This window comes from Prionailurus viverrinus, chromosome A1 (genome assembly GCF_022837055.1).
Source record: "Prionailurus viverrinus isolate Anna chromosome A1, UM_Priviv_1.0, whole genome shotgun sequence".
Taxonomy (NCBI): Eukaryota; Metazoa; Chordata; class Mammalia; order Carnivora; family Felidae; genus Prionailurus; species Prionailurus viverrinus.
The window spans coordinates 143066074-143084634 of record NC_062561.1 but is presented as its reverse complement, the minus strand read 5'-3'; the positions used below and the strand labels follow the sequence as shown (position 1 = coordinate 143084634).

At 40.5% G+C, this 18561-nt stretch overlaps 1 protein-coding gene and 1 pseudogene across 1 annotated transcript in view; one reads left to right on the top strand and one right to left on the bottom strand.

The window, feature by feature from the left end:
* Positions 1 to 9985, bottom strand: part of SCAMP1 (secretory carrier membrane protein 1) — a 130240-nt gene extending 120255 nt beyond the window's left edge. Inside the window, exon 1 of the mRNA XM_047872165.1 lies at positions 9808 to 9985. Within this exon, the coding sequence (XP_047728121.1) occupies positions 9808 to 9864 (57 nt within the window). The 5' untranslated portion in view covers positions 9865 to 9985. The remainder of the gene's footprint in view (positions 1 to 9807) is intronic.
* Positions 9986 to 10184: 199 nt separating this feature from the next.
* On the top strand, positions 10185 to 14758 carry LOC125173254 (40S ribosomal protein S4, X isoform-like; annotated as a pseudogene).
* Positions 14759 to 18561: the final 3803 nt, after the last annotated feature.

Here is an 18561-nt window from a genome sequence, read left to right as displayed (position 1 = left end):
CCAATTTGGAAAACAGTCTAGCGATTCCTCAAATGATTGCACATAATTATTATATGACCCAGCAACCCCACTTCTGGTAAATACTCGAAAGAATTTAAAACTAGTGTTCAAACAAAAACTTGTGCACAAATGTTTACAGAAGCATTATTCACAACAGTCAAACGGTCCCTAATTACCCAAATTCCCATCAAATGATGAACTGCATTACTAATTCTTAAAAGCACCCAAAGCCAAATACCAGAGAGATTACTGGATTGCTCTCTTCATACAGGTTCATACACAAGGTAGTGTAGAGTTCATACACAATTCTTACTGACAGTTCTTACACAAGGAAGGGGGCTCCAACACTTGTCTACAATGTGAAGACAAAAGCTACTGGACAGTATAGGCTGTCTCAGTAGGAACAAATGAAACCGAAGAATAGTGCTACGGAGATCTGGTATAGTCAAATCCTACCAACCTCCACACATCATCTTTTATTTCCCTCACCTATCTTAAGTTGGAAAATTTCTCCCTTGTGATTTAATGACATCTCTTTGTATTTGGATTTTCATTACTTGATCACCAAAAACTAGATACAGGTTTAATTAAATCATGTAGACCTGTATTCTATCATTTAGATCTGTACTTTATCTAAATACAGGCTTAATTCTATCATGGTTTTGCCAAGAAAATGTTACTTCCCAATTATCTTTTGGCAATTCTGGTTGAAAGAAAAAGACTCAAGTCATCTCAAATGCTGGGGGAGGAAAGGCTATTTTAAACACACATAAAGAAGGATGCCAGGTTTCAGAGACTGGAATTCTTCAAAATGTAGCTACATCTCTTAAAGTTCAAGAGCAACTGTATTAAGAAACAGGAATTATAGAAAATGACCCTCAGAAGCCCTAGTTAGACAATTACTACTCCAGTGCTTTGTGATTAAGGTTATTTGGCTCTCGGGGTGCCTGCGTGGCTCAGTGGGTTAAGCATCTGACTCTTGGTTTTGGCTCAGGTCATGATCTCATGGTTCATGAGTTTGAGCCCTACATCAGGCTGAGCACTGCTGTTGTAGAGCTTGCTTGGGATTCTCTGTCTCTCAATAAATGAATAAACTTAAAAAAAATTTTTTTAAAAGATAATTTGGCTCTTTCCTCATGTCTTTCCATGGTTATTCCACCATGACTTCATGATTTTTTCTCTGTGCATGTTCCTGAGAAACATACATCACTGAGCTATCACTGTTCCTGTTGGAGCAAAATTTTGCATCAAGCAATCTTATCTGCTCCTGATCATCTAGAAAATGGCTTTCTTTGGGCCAGGTAGCTTCAATTAAGATTAGTCAACTGAGGACAGCATTTTAACAGCCACACAGCAGAGGACATGATCATCTATATGTAAGCAAACACTTAGGGCTGCTCTCTGAGCAGAGCTTGAGGCTCAGAGCATAGCAGCCGCCTAAAATACAAAGCCTCCTATCTAGTTTAGATGATCAGACTCAATCCCAACATCAATAGATTACAACAGAAGAGAATTTATGAATCACAAAATGGTCCATAAAAGCACAAAAATCTAACAATTACAGGGTCTCAAAGTAGAAAAAACTTGCAACACAAAAATCTCTACCTTAGCATCTCTGATACGTCATCCAAATTCTGCCTGAATTCCTTCAAGTGCTGGTGAACTCCATACCAAAACAGCATTGTCAGGCTATTCTAAAAGATTTTTTTAAACCTTCATGTTAAGACAAAAATCTACCTTCATGTAAACTCTGGCAATTGGCCTTAAACTTTTTTTCCTGAAGCAAAAACAAATTTATAGAAGACTTTAACTACCTATCTCACACGTCCTTTTAGCCTTCTGTAGACTAAACCCACTCAGTAATTTTAAATATTCTTCCTAGGATTTGATTCCAGACCTACGGCCATTCTGACTTCTTTAGGCACATCCTGTTTTGTTCAAGCCACTCTTTAAATATGCACTTGGGGGGCGCCTGGGTGGCGCAGTCGGTTAAGCGTCCGACTTCAGCCAGGTCACGATCTCGCGGTCCGTGAGTTCGAGCCCCGTGTCGGGCTCTGTGCTGATGGCTCAGAGCCTGGAGCCTGTTTCTGATTCGGTGTCTCCCTCTCTCTCTGCCCCTCCCCCGTTCATGCTCTGTCTCTCTCTGTCCCAAAAATAAATAAACGTTGAAAAAAAAAAATTTTAAATATGCACTTGGAATTGAACACAATACCTGCGGGTTGGACAAGAACAGAATATTGCCGATTCATTTTTAGGAACCCATTACTAATTTCGTTAATTACTGTATCACTCTGGGAATTCATGTTAAGAAAATATCTTATAAAAAAATTTCCTGGATCTGCATTTCAACACTACTGAATATTAATTGTACTCCAAAAAAAATATTTTCTTTGGTCATATCAGCAAAAGAATATTTTACTTTCAAAGTTTTCGCCATCACCATCTCAATTATGATTATTGTTAAAGTCATGGGATCAGGGCACTGGGTGGCTCAGTTGGTTGCACACCCGACTCTTGATTTCAGCTCAAATCATGATCCAATGGTGACGGGATGGGGCCCTACATTTAGTTTGGACCCAGTTAACATTCTCTCTCCCTCAGGGTGCCTGGGTGGCTCAGTCACTTGGGTGTCCAACTTCGGCTCAGCTCATGATCTCATGGTTCATAAGTTCATGCACCATGTCGGGCTCTGTGCTGACAGCCCAGAGCCTAGAGCCTGCTTCAGATTCTGCGTCTCCCTCTCTCTCTGCCCCTACCCCACGCATGCTCTGTCTCTCTGTCTCAAAAATAAATAAAACATTTAAAAAAATTTTTTTAAAGATTCTCTCTCCCTCTGCCCCTCTCCTACGCTTATTCTTCTCTCACTCTCTAAAATAACAAAAAATTAAAATTTAAAAAATTCTTAAGGCCTTGAGACCAAAATAAAATCATGTTCAAATACTAGTTTTGCCACGTAGCATTTGTAAAAGGTACTCCACCCACACTAACAGCCGCCCATTGTACCTGCCTGAGAAATTTTAGCAGCCATAGGAGATGCTCAAGCTAGACAAAATGTTTTCTAAATCTCTTAACAGTCCTGATCCAGAGCACCCTGACACTCTACCTGAAGAAGATGGTCTCAAAATGAATTACAGATGTGTTTTAAGGGCTAGTTTGAACCCTGGTAAAAATTAACAACAAACTGTTAAAGAGATTTGGACCAGCCTCCAGGATCTGGAAAGTTCGCCGTTGTGGACAGACCCTATTCACTAGCGAGGCCTGTGCAGTGGAGTGTAGACCCTTTTATGTACTGTACACCTGATACTGTAAACATACTGTAATAATAATGTCTCACATGGAAACAAGAGAAAACACTGTGCCAGCAGCAAGCTGCAGTTTTAAGAATGTTTTTAGTTAAACATTGAGAGAGGCGCCTGGGCGGTCAGTTAAGCATCTGACTTCGGCTCAGGTCATGGTCTCGCAGTTTGTGGGTTAGAGCCCTGCATCAGGCTTTGTGCTGACAGCTCAGAGCCTGGAGTCTGCTTCAAATTCTGTCTCTCTCTCTGCCCCTCCCTTGCTCGCACTGTCTCTGTCTCTCTCTCAAAAATAAATAAACATTAAAAAAAAATTGAGGAAAAAAGAAAAGGCTTTTCACCCAAAGTATCATGTGTGAACCTACAATACACTACTTTCTCTCCTCCCTGATTGTATGAATAACCCTGAGATCACCTCTTAGAACTGGTTTTAACCTTTAGCTGCAGCAGCTGCACTGCCACCTGTGTGTGTGTATGTGTGTGTATATATGTGTGTGTATACATATACATATGTATGTGTGTGTGTATATATGTGTGTGTGTATATATGTGTGTGTAAATATATATACACAAACACACACACACACACATATATATATATGACATTGTACACTGCATGTACCCTGGGATCCCACAGTTTGGTCCCCCTCCCAGCTACCCTTTAGTATGATGAGTGAAGTTGGTGACCTGCACAGCGAGACACAGCTATTTAATCTCTTGCCAGACATCGCCCCTCTTGGCACAGTGCTGTACAGGTCTCTGTAAAAACCCCTTGCTGTCTCAACAGCCAATTAACTTCTAGTTTACTTTTTCCTGGGTATTTGTTTTGTTTTGTTTTCTTTCTAATTGACATGTGAAAAAGTTCTAGGTTCAGTTGAAGTTCCTGATGAAGAAACACAATTGAGATTTTTTAGTGATAAAATCTGCATATTTGTATTTCAAACAATGTAGCTAAAACTTGAAGTAAATTCCTCCTTTTTTCTTTTGGCTTAATGAGTATCATTTGTTCAGTATGAAATCTTTATACTATATGTTCCACATGTTAAGAATAAATGTACATTAAATCTTGGTTAAAAAAAGACAGAGAGAGAGAGAAAGAGAGAGAGATTTGGGCCAGCCTGGACTATATAAAACAGATATTTCAATGAAAAGAGGCTTCTGGACTCCCAACGTTTAGTGGATAAGAAGCAAACTGAAAATGCTACTCAGCTGCAAACATTTCTTACAGAAAAAGAGGACTTACCAGAGACTGGAACCAAAAGCAGAAGAAAACAACAGTTAGGCAAAGACTTCTAGGTAGCAGAAAAAGGCTCTATTCAAGAAACACTCATCGCCCCCAAATTAGGGGGCCCCGACAAATGAGCCTGGCTGGATTTCAGACTTGCCAGGGACAAGCAACTGCTAGCTGTCTCCCACTTCTCCCATACTTGAATGGGAATGTCTACAGGGGTCATCCTGTATTTGTCTCATCATTTTATGCTGGGTATATCTTTTTACTCCCTAGGTCTGTATCAAGAGGGACACACCTCCTCCCATCAAGGAGTAAAATCTAATGTAATCCTTCCCACTCCTTTTTTAATCTGGTCTGGCTTTGTGTCTTCTTTGACTAACACAATGTAGCAGAAGAAAAATGACTCAAGAAGCCTTTAGCTTCCCCTCTTGCCCTTTGGAACACTACTCCCACTATGGAAAAAGCCTAGGCTATTCCTAATAGAAAGGCCACATAAAAAAGAACCAATTACTGCCCCCAGTGACAGCCCCAGATAAGTGATGAGACGAAGTGATTCCAGGGAATAACATTCAAAAACAAACTGCCCAACTAAGTCTAGCTCAAATAACAGACTGATGAGCAAATAACTGTTGTTTTAAGCCACTAAATTTTGGGATTGTTATACAGCAATAGGCAACTGAGACAATGGTAAATAATGATGCATCTTAATTTGATGAAATATAATCAGCAGCTCAGTACATGCTTTTTAAAAGTACCAACTTGAGGAAAATCAAGTACCAACTTATGCAGTTGGCATCACCACAAAATACCACAGACCATAAATTAATATCACTATGTCCCAGATTAAAGCTGAAAGATAAAGTTAGCAATGTTAGACTATCACAGAAGAAATCCTCACAATCCCTTCCTAGTGCTAGCCAATATCCAGTCATAAATTTTAAATGGATAAGAGAGGAGTGACATCAACTAACTATAAATGAAAACAAAATAGATAGGATCCCTGAATTACGGGTCACTTTTTAACAATAAAGTTTTCAATTTTCAACTCGTTCTCAACTCTTAGAACTACTAGAATTACTGTAGCTTAAATATCACAAGGAATGGTGAATTGTAGCCCACTTTCAAGAGATTATTGTAAGAAAGAATTTTTGAGGCCCAAAAGAATAGAGTTCTTTTCTTAGGGGGGAAGCCTTTGTAAGTGACAAAGCACTAGAATTCAGGCAACCTGGGTCTAGTCTAGCAGTGACCTACAGCAAACCCACTTCTGTTTGGCCATGATTCCTCAACTGTGACCTGCCAAACACTACTAGCAGCCTCAAAGAGTATAAAGGAACATGAACTTTTATGAGATAAGTAAGCCTTAGGGAGGTACAGCATAGAGAAGGTAAACACAATCATATTATAATAGTGTTGTAACACATGGTAGCTACACTTGAGGTGAGCATAGTATAATATACAGACTTGTGGAATCATATGTTATATACCATAGCCTAATGGAACATTGTGTGTCAACTTCACTAAATCACTAACCTAAGAATATAGTTAAATGTGTTTAAAGGCAATTTCTTGAATTACTATTATTACTTATTAGTAATTAACGAATTAAAGCCACCATGCATTGAGCACTTATTACATACTAAATATATGTTCATCTAATCCTATTAACAACCCTATGGAGAAGATCCTATTATCCTATTTCACAGAACAGAGGTATAAAGAGGGTAAGCAATTTTCCAAGGTATCACAGCTAGTGACAAAGCCAGAATCAAATGCTGAGTTGTTTTAAACTCTTGAGCAGAAACCTTTAAATATGTCCTTCTGCTGTCTCTGTATGAGAGCCTCAAGTCCAAACTCCAAATACAAAACAAGAATCTGGTGTCAGAAATGCAATCAATGAGCAAATAGAGTGCCATCAGCAGCTAAGAGTAAGATTTAAATTCTAGTGCCAATTCTACACCACCTACACCTGGGTATAAGACAATGGGCACGTTAACAATGAGCATCATGAGTTTTTAATCAAGAAGAAATTAGAATGATTGCTATACGTGAAATATCTTATCTCTGGGCTTTTTTTCGTCCGAAGAATGAGATCTCAATAAGTCACTGTAGATTTTCCCTTCCCAGACTTGAAAGTTCTACTTTTTTTAATTACATAAAAATTTATTTCCAAAGTGAGTTTTCCAATCCAATCAATTAGCATATTAATGTGGTAAGGCATATCAAAAGATATGAAGGTCTTCTTACCACTCATTAATCTTTCTTTCCTTTGAATCAACTCATTCTGGTACTTACTCATACACTTACACTGACTTATAAGAACCGTATTAAATTATTGATCTCTGGTGATTATTTTACTCTATTTTACTTCTGAAACATGTCTGTCTACATGTTAGACTAATAGCCTTAAGGATATATATTTCTTCACTATCTATGGAATAAATGAATAACTGAACAGAAGACAGAAAACAATAAATGTTGACTACGTGAAAAATATTTTTCCTCTATAGCTTTAAATCCACATTATAACAAGAGTAGATTCTCAGGAACATCCATGTAATAATCTATTTTTCAGATTACTACATATTTCCAGTTACTCCAAGTTTCTTGATGCGCAATAAAAACTACTCAAATTCCATGAATTCTTTCAGTGAGCCTATCACAACCACTAGAATCAAGCAGGAGCTCAAAAAAATAAATTGAATCCAGCAAACAATTTTATATAGCAGCTAATAAAATTCTGTAAGCCATTACAGTTACATTATTTAAGGAGATTATCTTCAAATTATTTTCATGACAGTTCAAATGAAGATGATGACAAGTGCTTCTAATATAAAAGTGAAGGAAAAGAAATGTTGAAGAACTGAAAAAGCAATAGAAATCAAACAGCTTTTTAACCAAGAAGAAATCAGGATGGTTGCCAAATGTGAAACATGTATTTTGGAAATATGAAATTTTTGATTACTGAAATACTGGAAATTAGAACAAATCTGAAAAGAAGGATGGTCTTAAGTTAAAATGATAAATCCAGGAACTTTTATATTTAAGGAGGGAGGACCAGAAAAGCTATTTCAAAAATCACACTTACATAAAAGTAAACCGAAAGAAGAAAGAATAAGCTACAGAGGCAAACCTTTACTTTAAGAAGGGCAGGAGTGCCTCGTCTGACAACTGGTTTCCACCTAGGTCATGATCTCACAGTTCGTGAGTTGGAGCCCTGCATCAGGCTCTGCATCGATGCGATAGGGAGCCTACTTGGGATTGTCTCCCTCTCTCTGCCCCTCCCTGCTCACGATCTATTTCGCCAAAATAACTAAATAAACATTAAAAAAAAAAAAAAAAGGGCAGCTAGACGCAAAAGGAAAGATAAAGGGTCAGATACACAGTGCTATGGCAGTTGCCAAAAACAGGGTATGGTCATACACAAGTCTTCTCTAGGCCTAAATTATCCATCCCTTGGAAGCATTTTATGGATGAATAATCATTGTCCTGTGAGTGCATCCACTTATAAGGAACAAAAAAGGTTTATAATTCTATGCCACAATGAATGAGTATGGAAAACTACTTGTGGGTTTAGAATTACTACAACAATGTAACGGATGGCAGAAAAGCAAAGTGTCATGGCAACATCATATGTCACAAAAGAGCAGTCTAGGCTAAGTAGAAAACAGTGTCTTGCCCTAACAAGAGAATTAGCTATATAAAATGAGCCATGAAATGGAATAACCAAACAGAAAACAGCCCAACTGTCAGATGCTGAATAAATAGTATCAATGAATTATCTGAATTAGGAAAAGGTAATAGGTTCTTAATGTTATACCTTCCCAATATTTTTAAATAACACCTATTTGGCAAGTTATGTCTGTTCAGAATGTCTATGATTAAAGAACAATATTTTCCACAACATGGAATGATGTAATACAAAATACTAAATTGAGAGGGTAGGCTCTCCTTAAAGTGTAACCATATCAGCTTTAAAGCCTGAAAGTTCCAGCCCAGTTGCATAGAATATTCTTAAATGACTTTTTTACTTTTTTTTTTTTTTTAAGATTCTATGGTTAATTAATCTCTACACCCAATATGAGGCTCGAACTCACAACCCTGGGATCGAGTCACATGCTCCACCCCCTTCCAGAATTCTTAATAAGAGATAAAACCACAAGTAACAAAATGTAAACTCAAGCCAGAAGCGACACTTGTGTGACCACAAATTCAAGTTACTCTCTCGTTTTGTGTGACTACAAATTAAGGTGACTACTGCACATATCCAGGAAAAATTAATGAACTTCGACCAAGAGTTGGAAACAAATTACACGTGTAAGCAGCTGAGTTCATTAAGAAAATTGGAGTATTTTTTTAAATAGGGATTTACTCAGATGTTGCATTCGCTTAAGCACACAACATCTCAGCCTCCTTCATTTGCCCGTTTCTGTGCCAAGCTCTTCCAAAGCTGGGGTTGATAAGGTTGACTCCAAGAAAGAAAGAAGCTCACGTAGGAAATGCAATCCTTACACAGCCCAGGGAACCGGTGACGCACTAGGAGCTTGGAAAACATCCCGTCGTTCACCTTACTAACAGCAGTTAGGTAGGAAGATGGTCGTCCACGTGCACTATTGTTTTCCAGGTGTGTTTGTTTATTTTTAACTCCTGCTTTGATATCAGTACCCTCAACCCCAACCAAATGGGGGGAAGGGGGATGGCAGCGCCGCTGGTGGTACGTGGGCGCAACACAAGTTTAAAAAATAAAATCACAACCTTTTTTTTTTGTTTTCCTAATTGCAGCGTACTCGGTGCCCTCACCTCTCCTCTACACCTCTGCCATCACTCCACGCAGCTCTTCGCCACCGCCGCGGGTCCCCATGACAACCCCACCCGAGGACGATCCCTTTCCGCCGCCTCCCGGCCCCAACCCGGGCCCGGACAGCCACACTCGCCTGTCAAGTGACAACTCCACCTGCCCTGAGCTCTACTCTCCTCGCTCCCGAGAGACGATCCAGGAACCCTCCCGACGCGCGGGCCCACTCCCAGACTAGGGCAAAACCCTCGCCAGTCGGGAATGTGCGGAGGGGGCGGCGGGGGAAGGAGCTTAAGACGTTCCACTCCAACCCCCAAACGAGGGGTGCGAGGGCCTGGGCGCGACCCCCCAACGGGTTGCGGCGGCCCTGAACACCAAAACTAAGCGGCTGAGGGGAGCCGAGGGGCAGGCTCAGGGGGCGCGAAAGAACTTGTCGTTTTCACAAACAACGACGCGTCGAGGAGGCAGGAGACTGCTGGGGACCACGCTCACCTTGAAAGGGTTGTTGAGATCCGGGTCCGCAAACGGGTTACTGTCGAAATCCGACATCTCTCTCGCGCTTGGCGTCACCCACCGGACCCAGGCGCAGAGAGAGAGACGAAGCGAGGCCGCCGCCCCCCTGCGCGCTCACGTCGCCGCCGCCGCCGCCGCCGAGCAGATCCGGGTGCAGCTCTCGGGGCCACCCAGCCGGCCGCGCCACTGAGCATGCCCGGTGCCACGGGCTCCCGGCCGGCGGCGCAGCTCCCGTTCGCCGTCCCGTTCATGCGGGCCGGGATCCAGCGTTCCGGGCTTTGGCTACGACCGAGTAGGGACTAGGGGCGGAGGGAGTCGGGAGCGGGGAGCGGAGTGACCCGTTCCACGTACCGTGGGCCTGCCTGAGGTTCCTGCGTCTTGACGAGGAATGCGCCTGGCTGGACTTAATTATATTATTATCGATTTAAAATCGGCTCCCTGTGATCGAACGTGACTTGGGAAAGAGGTGGTACTTCGTGAATAAGAAAGACACTGACAGTATTCCCCCAGGTTGGGAGGGCAGCCTGGAATGCTGGCTGCATACCTGGGGAGGGAGCGGCTATTTAACCACGCTTCCAGCCCAGGACCGCAGAAGCGCGGGCAGCGGTAGAAGCTCCACACTGTTTCCAAAGATAACGTCTCGTGGGGGGCCTGCCCTCGCTAATGAATTCCGGGCACACACCCCACTCGACCCCACCTGGGAATCTCAGCCTCCAGTCTTCCGGTCCCTCGACTCTAGGTTACTGACAAATCACGGAGACCAGTCTCGCGTTACCGATGCGGACTGGCTCGGCGGAGGTTTGAGAAAGAGGGAAGATACAGTACCAGGCTTGGTCCAGCCCCTGCTCCCATTCTCCGGAATCTGCATAATGGCTACTTCTCCGGAAACCAAGGGGGACGAGGGTGAGGGTGACACGAGTTCAGAAATCAAGGTCCCCAAGTTAATGTTAGTGGTTGACAAAATGCATTTTTTTAACTTAAAGGTATTTAGGCGCAAAATATACACCTTTGATTTTTTTTTCCTGATGCTCCCCAACGCCAGGGATGAGGTCACCGAAAAATGGGTACGTGAAAAGAATTTTTTGTACCATTTGTTACCCTACCCCTGAACTCAATGAGAGAGTATCTCTTTCCCCACTTTAATCTTTCTGCTCTAACAGAAAAGCACTTAGCAGATGAAGCGGCCAAGAGCCAGAATTATTCTCACTTGGTAGGTGCCTAAGAATTGGAAAAAAAACTAGAATTAGGCTTTTTAGATTTAGGGGGACCTTGCACTACACAAAGTCACCTGGGAGATGATACTTCTCCCCGCTGTGAAAACACTAGCTAGGGATAATGGACAAAAAAACAACACACATTTACTATAATCTCTCTTTGGCAAGAGCTAAGTTGAAATACAGGAAAAGAAGCTGCTTCTAAGCAGCTGAGTAGGAAGGTCAGCTAATAAGTGACAAGAGACAGAGATGATCATGGTAGAGCGACATGATTCTAGATATGAAAAAGAGCTAACGATTGAGATCACCACCCTATATCCTTAGCAGCTGCCATGTGTCTGGTTCATTAGCTTAGTGCTCAAAATATGTGTTGAGTTCAAATTCCAATTCTGATAGTACTGCTACTCACTTCATCTCTTTGAATCTGTAAAGGATTATTTAGGTATTATGTGAGATAGAGAAAAGTGTCTAACAGGTACATAGTGCCTAACAAATAGAGGTTGAATGTCTGAAAATGGCATGAGGGTCCAACCCATTTGTTCTGGTATGCTTTTTGCTTCATCTCTCCTGAACTTGACCTTGCCCAGATGACCTGCTTCTCTCACCACTTTGGCCCTTGCTCCCTTCACCTATCCTCCAAATGACTCAAAAAATCAGCAGCTATTTATTATGCATCTACTATGTTCCAAGACAGTGAGTACCAGTTGAGCCTGCATTGCAGGATGGAAATTTCCAAATACACTGTGTTTACAGCTAATGATATTAGCATCTAATACAAAGATTTACAGACTTGACTGTTAGAGAATGACTTGGAATACTTATTAATGATGCAGACACCCACCTCTTCCCATCTCCTATCCTTTAAATTCTGCTTTAACAGATCTGCATTTTTAATTTTTTAAATGTCTTCATCTACAAATACATTATTTTACATAAATGCATAAATGGATTCATAGCATACATACTGGTGTTTTCACTTTTTTTTTCTCTTTATTCTTTGTGTCCCCTTCTCTCTTACCCTTCTTTAACAAGCTGGTATGATCCTTTCAATATTCTTATAACATTGTATATCTACATGCACATAATATAACATAATATTCATGTAGACATATCACATGTACAGAGTTTGGGCATTATCTTGAAAATGGATCATATACATATTTTTCTGCAACTTGGTTTTCTCACTCAGTGATACTTCTGGCAGCTTCTCAGTGAAATGTGCATTGGCAAAGAGACAGTCTAAGCTTTCTTACCCCAGTATGCTACATAAATATTACCACTTTATTTTAGTTTTTATTTAACTAATCTCTACACCCAATGTGGGGCTTGAACTCACGACCCCAAGATCAAGAGTCACATGCTCCTCTGATTGAGGGAGCCAGGAGTCCCAACATTATCACTTTTTATGTGTACCATATCTATAGAAGTGAAAAGAGTTGGGAAGTATGGCCTAATGGGAATCCCTCCAAATCAGCAACTATTTATTCTCTTTAACAATTGCAAACTCAGCATATTTAAAGGACTGGGATGATTCTGATACAGGTGATATGCTGACCACACTCCAGGAACACTGATAGCAGGATGTTCAGACATATGATCCATGGGTGAGCTTATTGATTTGCTTTCATGAAATTAGACTCCTAGGACATGAGAAATGAAAGGAAGCTTAGCTCTTTCATGACAGAAGAAGAAACTGATTTTGGACAAGTAAGTAATTTGCCTCAGTGACAAAGGGAGTGAATAGAGGAACTAGGAACAGAACTCAGTTCTCTCTCTCTCTCTTTTTTTAATGTTTATTTTTGACAGAGAGAGAGAGAGAGAGAGAGACAGAGCATGAGTGGGGGAGGGGCAAAGAGAGAGGGAGACGCAGAATCTGAAGCAGGCTCCAGGCTCCGAGCTGTCAGCGCAGAGCCCGACGACAGAACTCTTAACTCATGGACGGCGAGATCATGACCTGATCCAAAGTCTGATGCTCAACCGACTGAGCCACCCAGGCGCCCCAAGAACTCAGTTCTCTTGACTCACATTTCAGACATTAAACTGATAGATTTGGTTAATGGTATTTCATATAGGAAGAAGAAATATTATGTGGAAGATACAAAGTCAGCATACAGGAGGCTTCATTTGTTGCATTTTTTCATTCCAGCTGCCTCCTGAATTTGATACAAGAAAGAATGAAGAATCAAAGCTAGTTTCTAGATCCAGCTCTGCCATAAACCAGCTTTGTGACCTTTACTGTATCAATTCCCCTCTCTGATCTGAGTTTTCACAGTAGTCATTCAACAAGTATGAATTCAGCACCTAGTGAGTGGTAAACAACACTTTAGATGTTGAGAATAAAGCAGTGAATGAGATAAAAATGTAGGAGTTGTTCCCAAGAAACTTCCTAAAAGACCTAGAACATAGGTAAATGATAGAGTTGTCCAAAGGACCCAAGATAACGTTTTGTTAACCTGTGGCAATGTCTCACCCCTCCCTAACTCGGTTTTTTTCCTTAACTTTGATGCACAACATTATGCTTTTCCCTCAGTCTGACACATTAAATTTGAGAATCTGTTGGACAGGGGTTGTAGGCTGAATTCCACGTTTTCTACACTGGCTAGCATATAGCTGGTAAGTGTTGAGAAAATGTCAAGTTAGAAATTTACATTTCTTACCTCAAAAGATTATTGGACCCTGGGTTCACCAACGGGTTAAAACTGAAAGTCATCATCTCTCACAGTGGATCCTGTCTCAAGATTTCCTGCGGTCACTGCTGCTACTGACACCCACAATACCCCAACAGAAGCATATGTGGCCCTCTCTTTTGCCACTGGCTACATTTCCAGGATGTATCCAAGGAGAATAAAAGCACTGAGAGATTGCTCTTTTGGTGCCTAGCTCGGCCATGACTCGTGGTCCCAAGAAGCGTCTGAAGCAGGTAGCAGCTCCAAAGCACTGGATGCTGGATAAGCTGACCAGTATGTTTGCACCTTGTCCATCTACTGGTCCCCATAAGTTGAGACAATGTTTCCCTCTCATTTGCCTAAGGAACAGACTTAAGCATGCCCTAACAAGAGATGAAGAAGATCTGTATGCAGCATTTTATTAAGATTGATGGCAAGGTCCAAACCAACATAACCTACTCTGCTGGTTTCATGGATGTCGTCAGCATTGAAAAGACTGGAGAGAATTTCCGCCTGATCTATGACACCAAGGGTTACTTTGCTGTTCACTGGATCACACCTGAGGAAGCCAAGTATAAGCCGTGCAGAAAGAGATCTTTATGGAAACCAAAGAATCCCTCGTCTGGTCACCCATGATGCTAGCACCCTCTGCTCTCCTGATCCACTCATCAAGGTGAATGACACTATCCAGATTGATTTAGAGACTGTATAGATTACTGATTTCATCAAGTTTGATACGGGTAATCTGTGTATGGTGGCTGGTGGTGCTAACCTGGGAAGAATTGGTGTGATCATCAACAGAGACACCCTGGTTCTTTTAATGTATTTCACGTGAAAGATGCCACCCGGCTCTCCAACACTTTTGTTCGGCAAAGGCAACAAACCATGGATTTCTCCTCCCCATGAAAGGGTATCTGCTCACCATTGCTGAAGAGAGAGGAAAGAGACTGGTGGCCAAACAGAGCAGTGGGTAAAATGGTCCCTAGGTGTTGCGATTGGAAGTCTTTATACATAATTAAAGATCAATACAACACGAAAAAAAGGGAAAAAATGCACTGTGGGGTTAGCGAAATAACAGTCGCCTAAAGATGTCCACATTCTAATCCCTGCAGCCTCAGAGTATGTCATCTTACATGGCAAAAAGGGACTTCACAGAAGTGACTGAAGTTGAAGACCTTGAGATGGACAGAGTAGCCTGGATTATCCAGGTGGATCCAATGGAATCAATGTGTTCTTAAAAGTGGAAGGTAAATGCAGAAGACTTGCTGGTTTTAAAGATGAAGGAAAGGGATCATGAGTCAAGGCATGTGTGTGGCCTCTAGAACCAGGGAACAGCCTTCAGCTGCCAGCAAGAAAATGGAAACATCAGTCTTAAAATCACAAGGAACTGAATTCTGCCAACAACCTAAATGAGCAAGGAAAGGATTCTTCCCTCTGTCTCCAAAAAGGAACACAGCCCAGCTGATACCTTGATTGTAACCTAATGAGACCCATACACAGACTGACAACACCACCTTTTATCCAGCTCATTGCCTCCCAACTCACCACCTAACCCAACCACAGCTTAACCAGCTATCTTTAAATTACCTTTTCCCAGGTGGTTATATGCTGTTATAGAGGCTGAATGGTCTGAGTATCCTTTAGATAATTACATCATAGGATGTAATTCTTTTAGGATTCACTGGATTAAAATATTCTGTAGTACAGGAACACAATAAACAAAAATAAATGTATATTTTGAGTCTGCATTTACCTATGACTACCCATGCACATATAGTCCCTGCTACCAAGAATGTCCTTCTCCTACTCAGTTTTCACTTATCAAAGTCCAATCAATCTTTCATGGCAAATTTCCAATATGTCCTGGACAAATCCTTACTGGCTACCCTTAATCAAAATTTGTCTTTCCTTTCCCACAGTATCTAAAGCAAGTCTATATTTTTGTTATAGAACTCATACCCTCTCCTATGGGTACAAAGTTATTGGTACATGCTCAGCATATGTGATAACTCTCAATATTTAGAGTTAATGAATGTATCTCTCTCCATGATGTGAGCTTCTGAAGTCAGGGAGAACTTTCATCTTTACATTACTCACACAGACTAGCACACCATTCTGTTCAAAAAAAAAAAAAGTATTCAGGAAATGATTGCTTATTGTTAACATTTCTTAGCTTGTAAAAAAAGAATCCCACATAACATCTTTACTCAGAGTAAGCTCAAATATAAGATCAAGAACAACCATTTTAATAATATAAACAGTTGTACAAAGTACTGTGATAAAACCTTCTGGATTGAAACTCTGAATTCCGAACAGTGACATCATAGAAACGTTTTAAGTGGCATGGGCCAATGAGATGCAAGAACTAACTGTAGAGTTCATTTTGTTGGCTAGAATAGTCTGCATAAAAACATGGTGAAATTACCCTTAATTTTCAAGACAGAAAGACGTTATCGCATATATATATGACATATACACACACATACATATATACCTAAATATTGAGGCATTTACCAGTGATCATATTTAAAATACTATAAAAAAAGGAAAATAAAGTAAAATTGCATTAGAGTAGAATATCCAAATTATGTAGTAAATAGTATATAATGTAATTTATGAATTACATTATATGTCACTCTAACTATTAAAATAACTATGTTATAGTATATATAATAAGTTATATAGTATAGAAATTATATAATGATAATAAAATATATAACCATAGTAATATATATAGTAATATGTAATAATGTGTATATAGTAACATATAAATATAGTGAAGTACTAATATAAGTGTTACAGTCCTGTAACTACTTTGTGCACTATGTCTGAGAAGCAGAACAAGGACTCCTGTTGTTTTTATGTAGGTACATTTTCAGAAAAATTTTGTGGGTTTTTTTCCATGAACCATAAATTATATAATCACACTTGTTATTACCTAATGGCTATGCAATTTCATAAATGTTTTCAGAGTAAGGACAGTTTACAATTCTTTTTTTTTTTTCCTTTAGTTTATAATTCTTAACTTGCAAATTCAGCCTAAGTCTTTAGGGACTCTCGTAAGAATGGAAATAATCACAGCAACCTAACCCATTTTCTAATCTCCCAAAAGAAATACCCCAAATCTGACTACTGGGTTTTTATAGAAATAAAGTTTACTTTCTTTTCTCCCTCTTTCATGCTGAAAGTTAAAAAAAAAAAAAAGTTAACAGTTTTATTTGGAATAGCTAGTCTAAAGAGGGAAGAGAGAGTAGAGAGAGTTAAAATTCTTGAATGTCTGGCATGTGTCAGGCACTGAAATGCTGGAGGCTCAATACACATTTTCTCCTATACAGCAATCCTTTGGGAAGCAAGAATTATTATCTCCATTTCACAAGTGAGAAAATGAGAACTCAGTTGAAATGAATGTAAAAGTTATTTTAAGAATTATTATGTGAAATAGAGGCTTCATATCTGGGGTTTTGTATTGTTTGTCGTTGCATTCTACATTAGGCTTTATTATACTGCCCAAGGAGAGAATTCTTTGTTGGTTTTTTTTGTTTGTTTGAGGCGCTTTTTTTTAGAGAAGCAACATAATCTTGTCAGTTCGTTAAGTATGCCACTGTAACCCAATGGCCAACTACCAGATGACAGGGATGTGGCTAACTATATCCATGAGTCTCTGAGTCTGAGAACCAGAGCTCTCTCCATCTCCAGCCCATGCCTCCTTTCTTTGGAACAGTCCATGGGGCAGCTGCCACAGTTGTTTTCCCTCCGTTTGTGCCCTCAGAAACTTTCTGCCCATCTCTTGGCATGGCTTTAGGCTGTGGAGCTGAGGGAGGATGTTATTCCTCCCATTAACGCCAGTAGAGACTTGCTCACATCTCCTGCTCTTTAGACATCTTAGCCAAGGCACTGGGTTCTGCTGGGGAATGGGCCTTACACAGGGAGGTTTTAGTGAGTCTAGAGATGATTTTAGTTTTTTTACAAAGCTTTGATGAATCACAACTTTTTCGTTTGACCCTCTCTTTTTTTTAAATTTTTTTTTAATGTTTACTTATTTTTGACAGAGAGAGACAGAGCATGAGTAGGGGCTGGGCAGAGAGAGAGGGATTCACAGAATCCCAAGCAAACTCCAGGCTCCCAAGTTGTCAGCACAGCGGGGATCAAACCCAAGGACCGCGACATCATGACCTAACCCGAAGTCGGACACTTAACCAGCTGAGCCACCCAGGAGCCCTGACCCTCTCTTTTTATTTTGACAGGCCCTCTTTCATGGAACCTGGCGCACTCCTTAGGAGCCTGGTTATAAGACACTTGAAAGCCACCAAACAGTGTTGCGAGCAAGCTTTCTATCTTTAACCACACCAATATCCCTGGACCAAGACTGGTGATCTTGACATTTTCCTACCTCAAAGCATCCTCACTAATCAAGGGATGGTATCAAAGGTCAAAGCAAAGGGGCGGGCGCCTGAGTGGCTCAGTGGGTTAAGCATTTGACTTTGGCACCGGTCATGGTCTCACAGCTTATGAGTTTGAGCCCTGGGTCGGGCTCTGTGCTGACAGCTCAGAGCCTGGAGCTTGCTTCAGATTCTGTGTCTCCCTGTCTCTCCACCCCTTCCCACCTCACACTGTCACCCTCTGTCTCTCAAAAATAAATAAACACTAAATAAGAACAGAAAGCATCTACTTTGTCAGGCAAGATTCTGAAGAAATTAATCACATTTGCACAAGGGTATTAGACCAGTTTCTTGATTAAATTGTAGTTTGGTACACAAATGAATTTGAAAAATAAAGTCAATGGAGATTTAGTGATGTGAAATTTTTTAAATTGATGTTAACACAAAAATAATCAAGTCCAATAATTTCTAAAT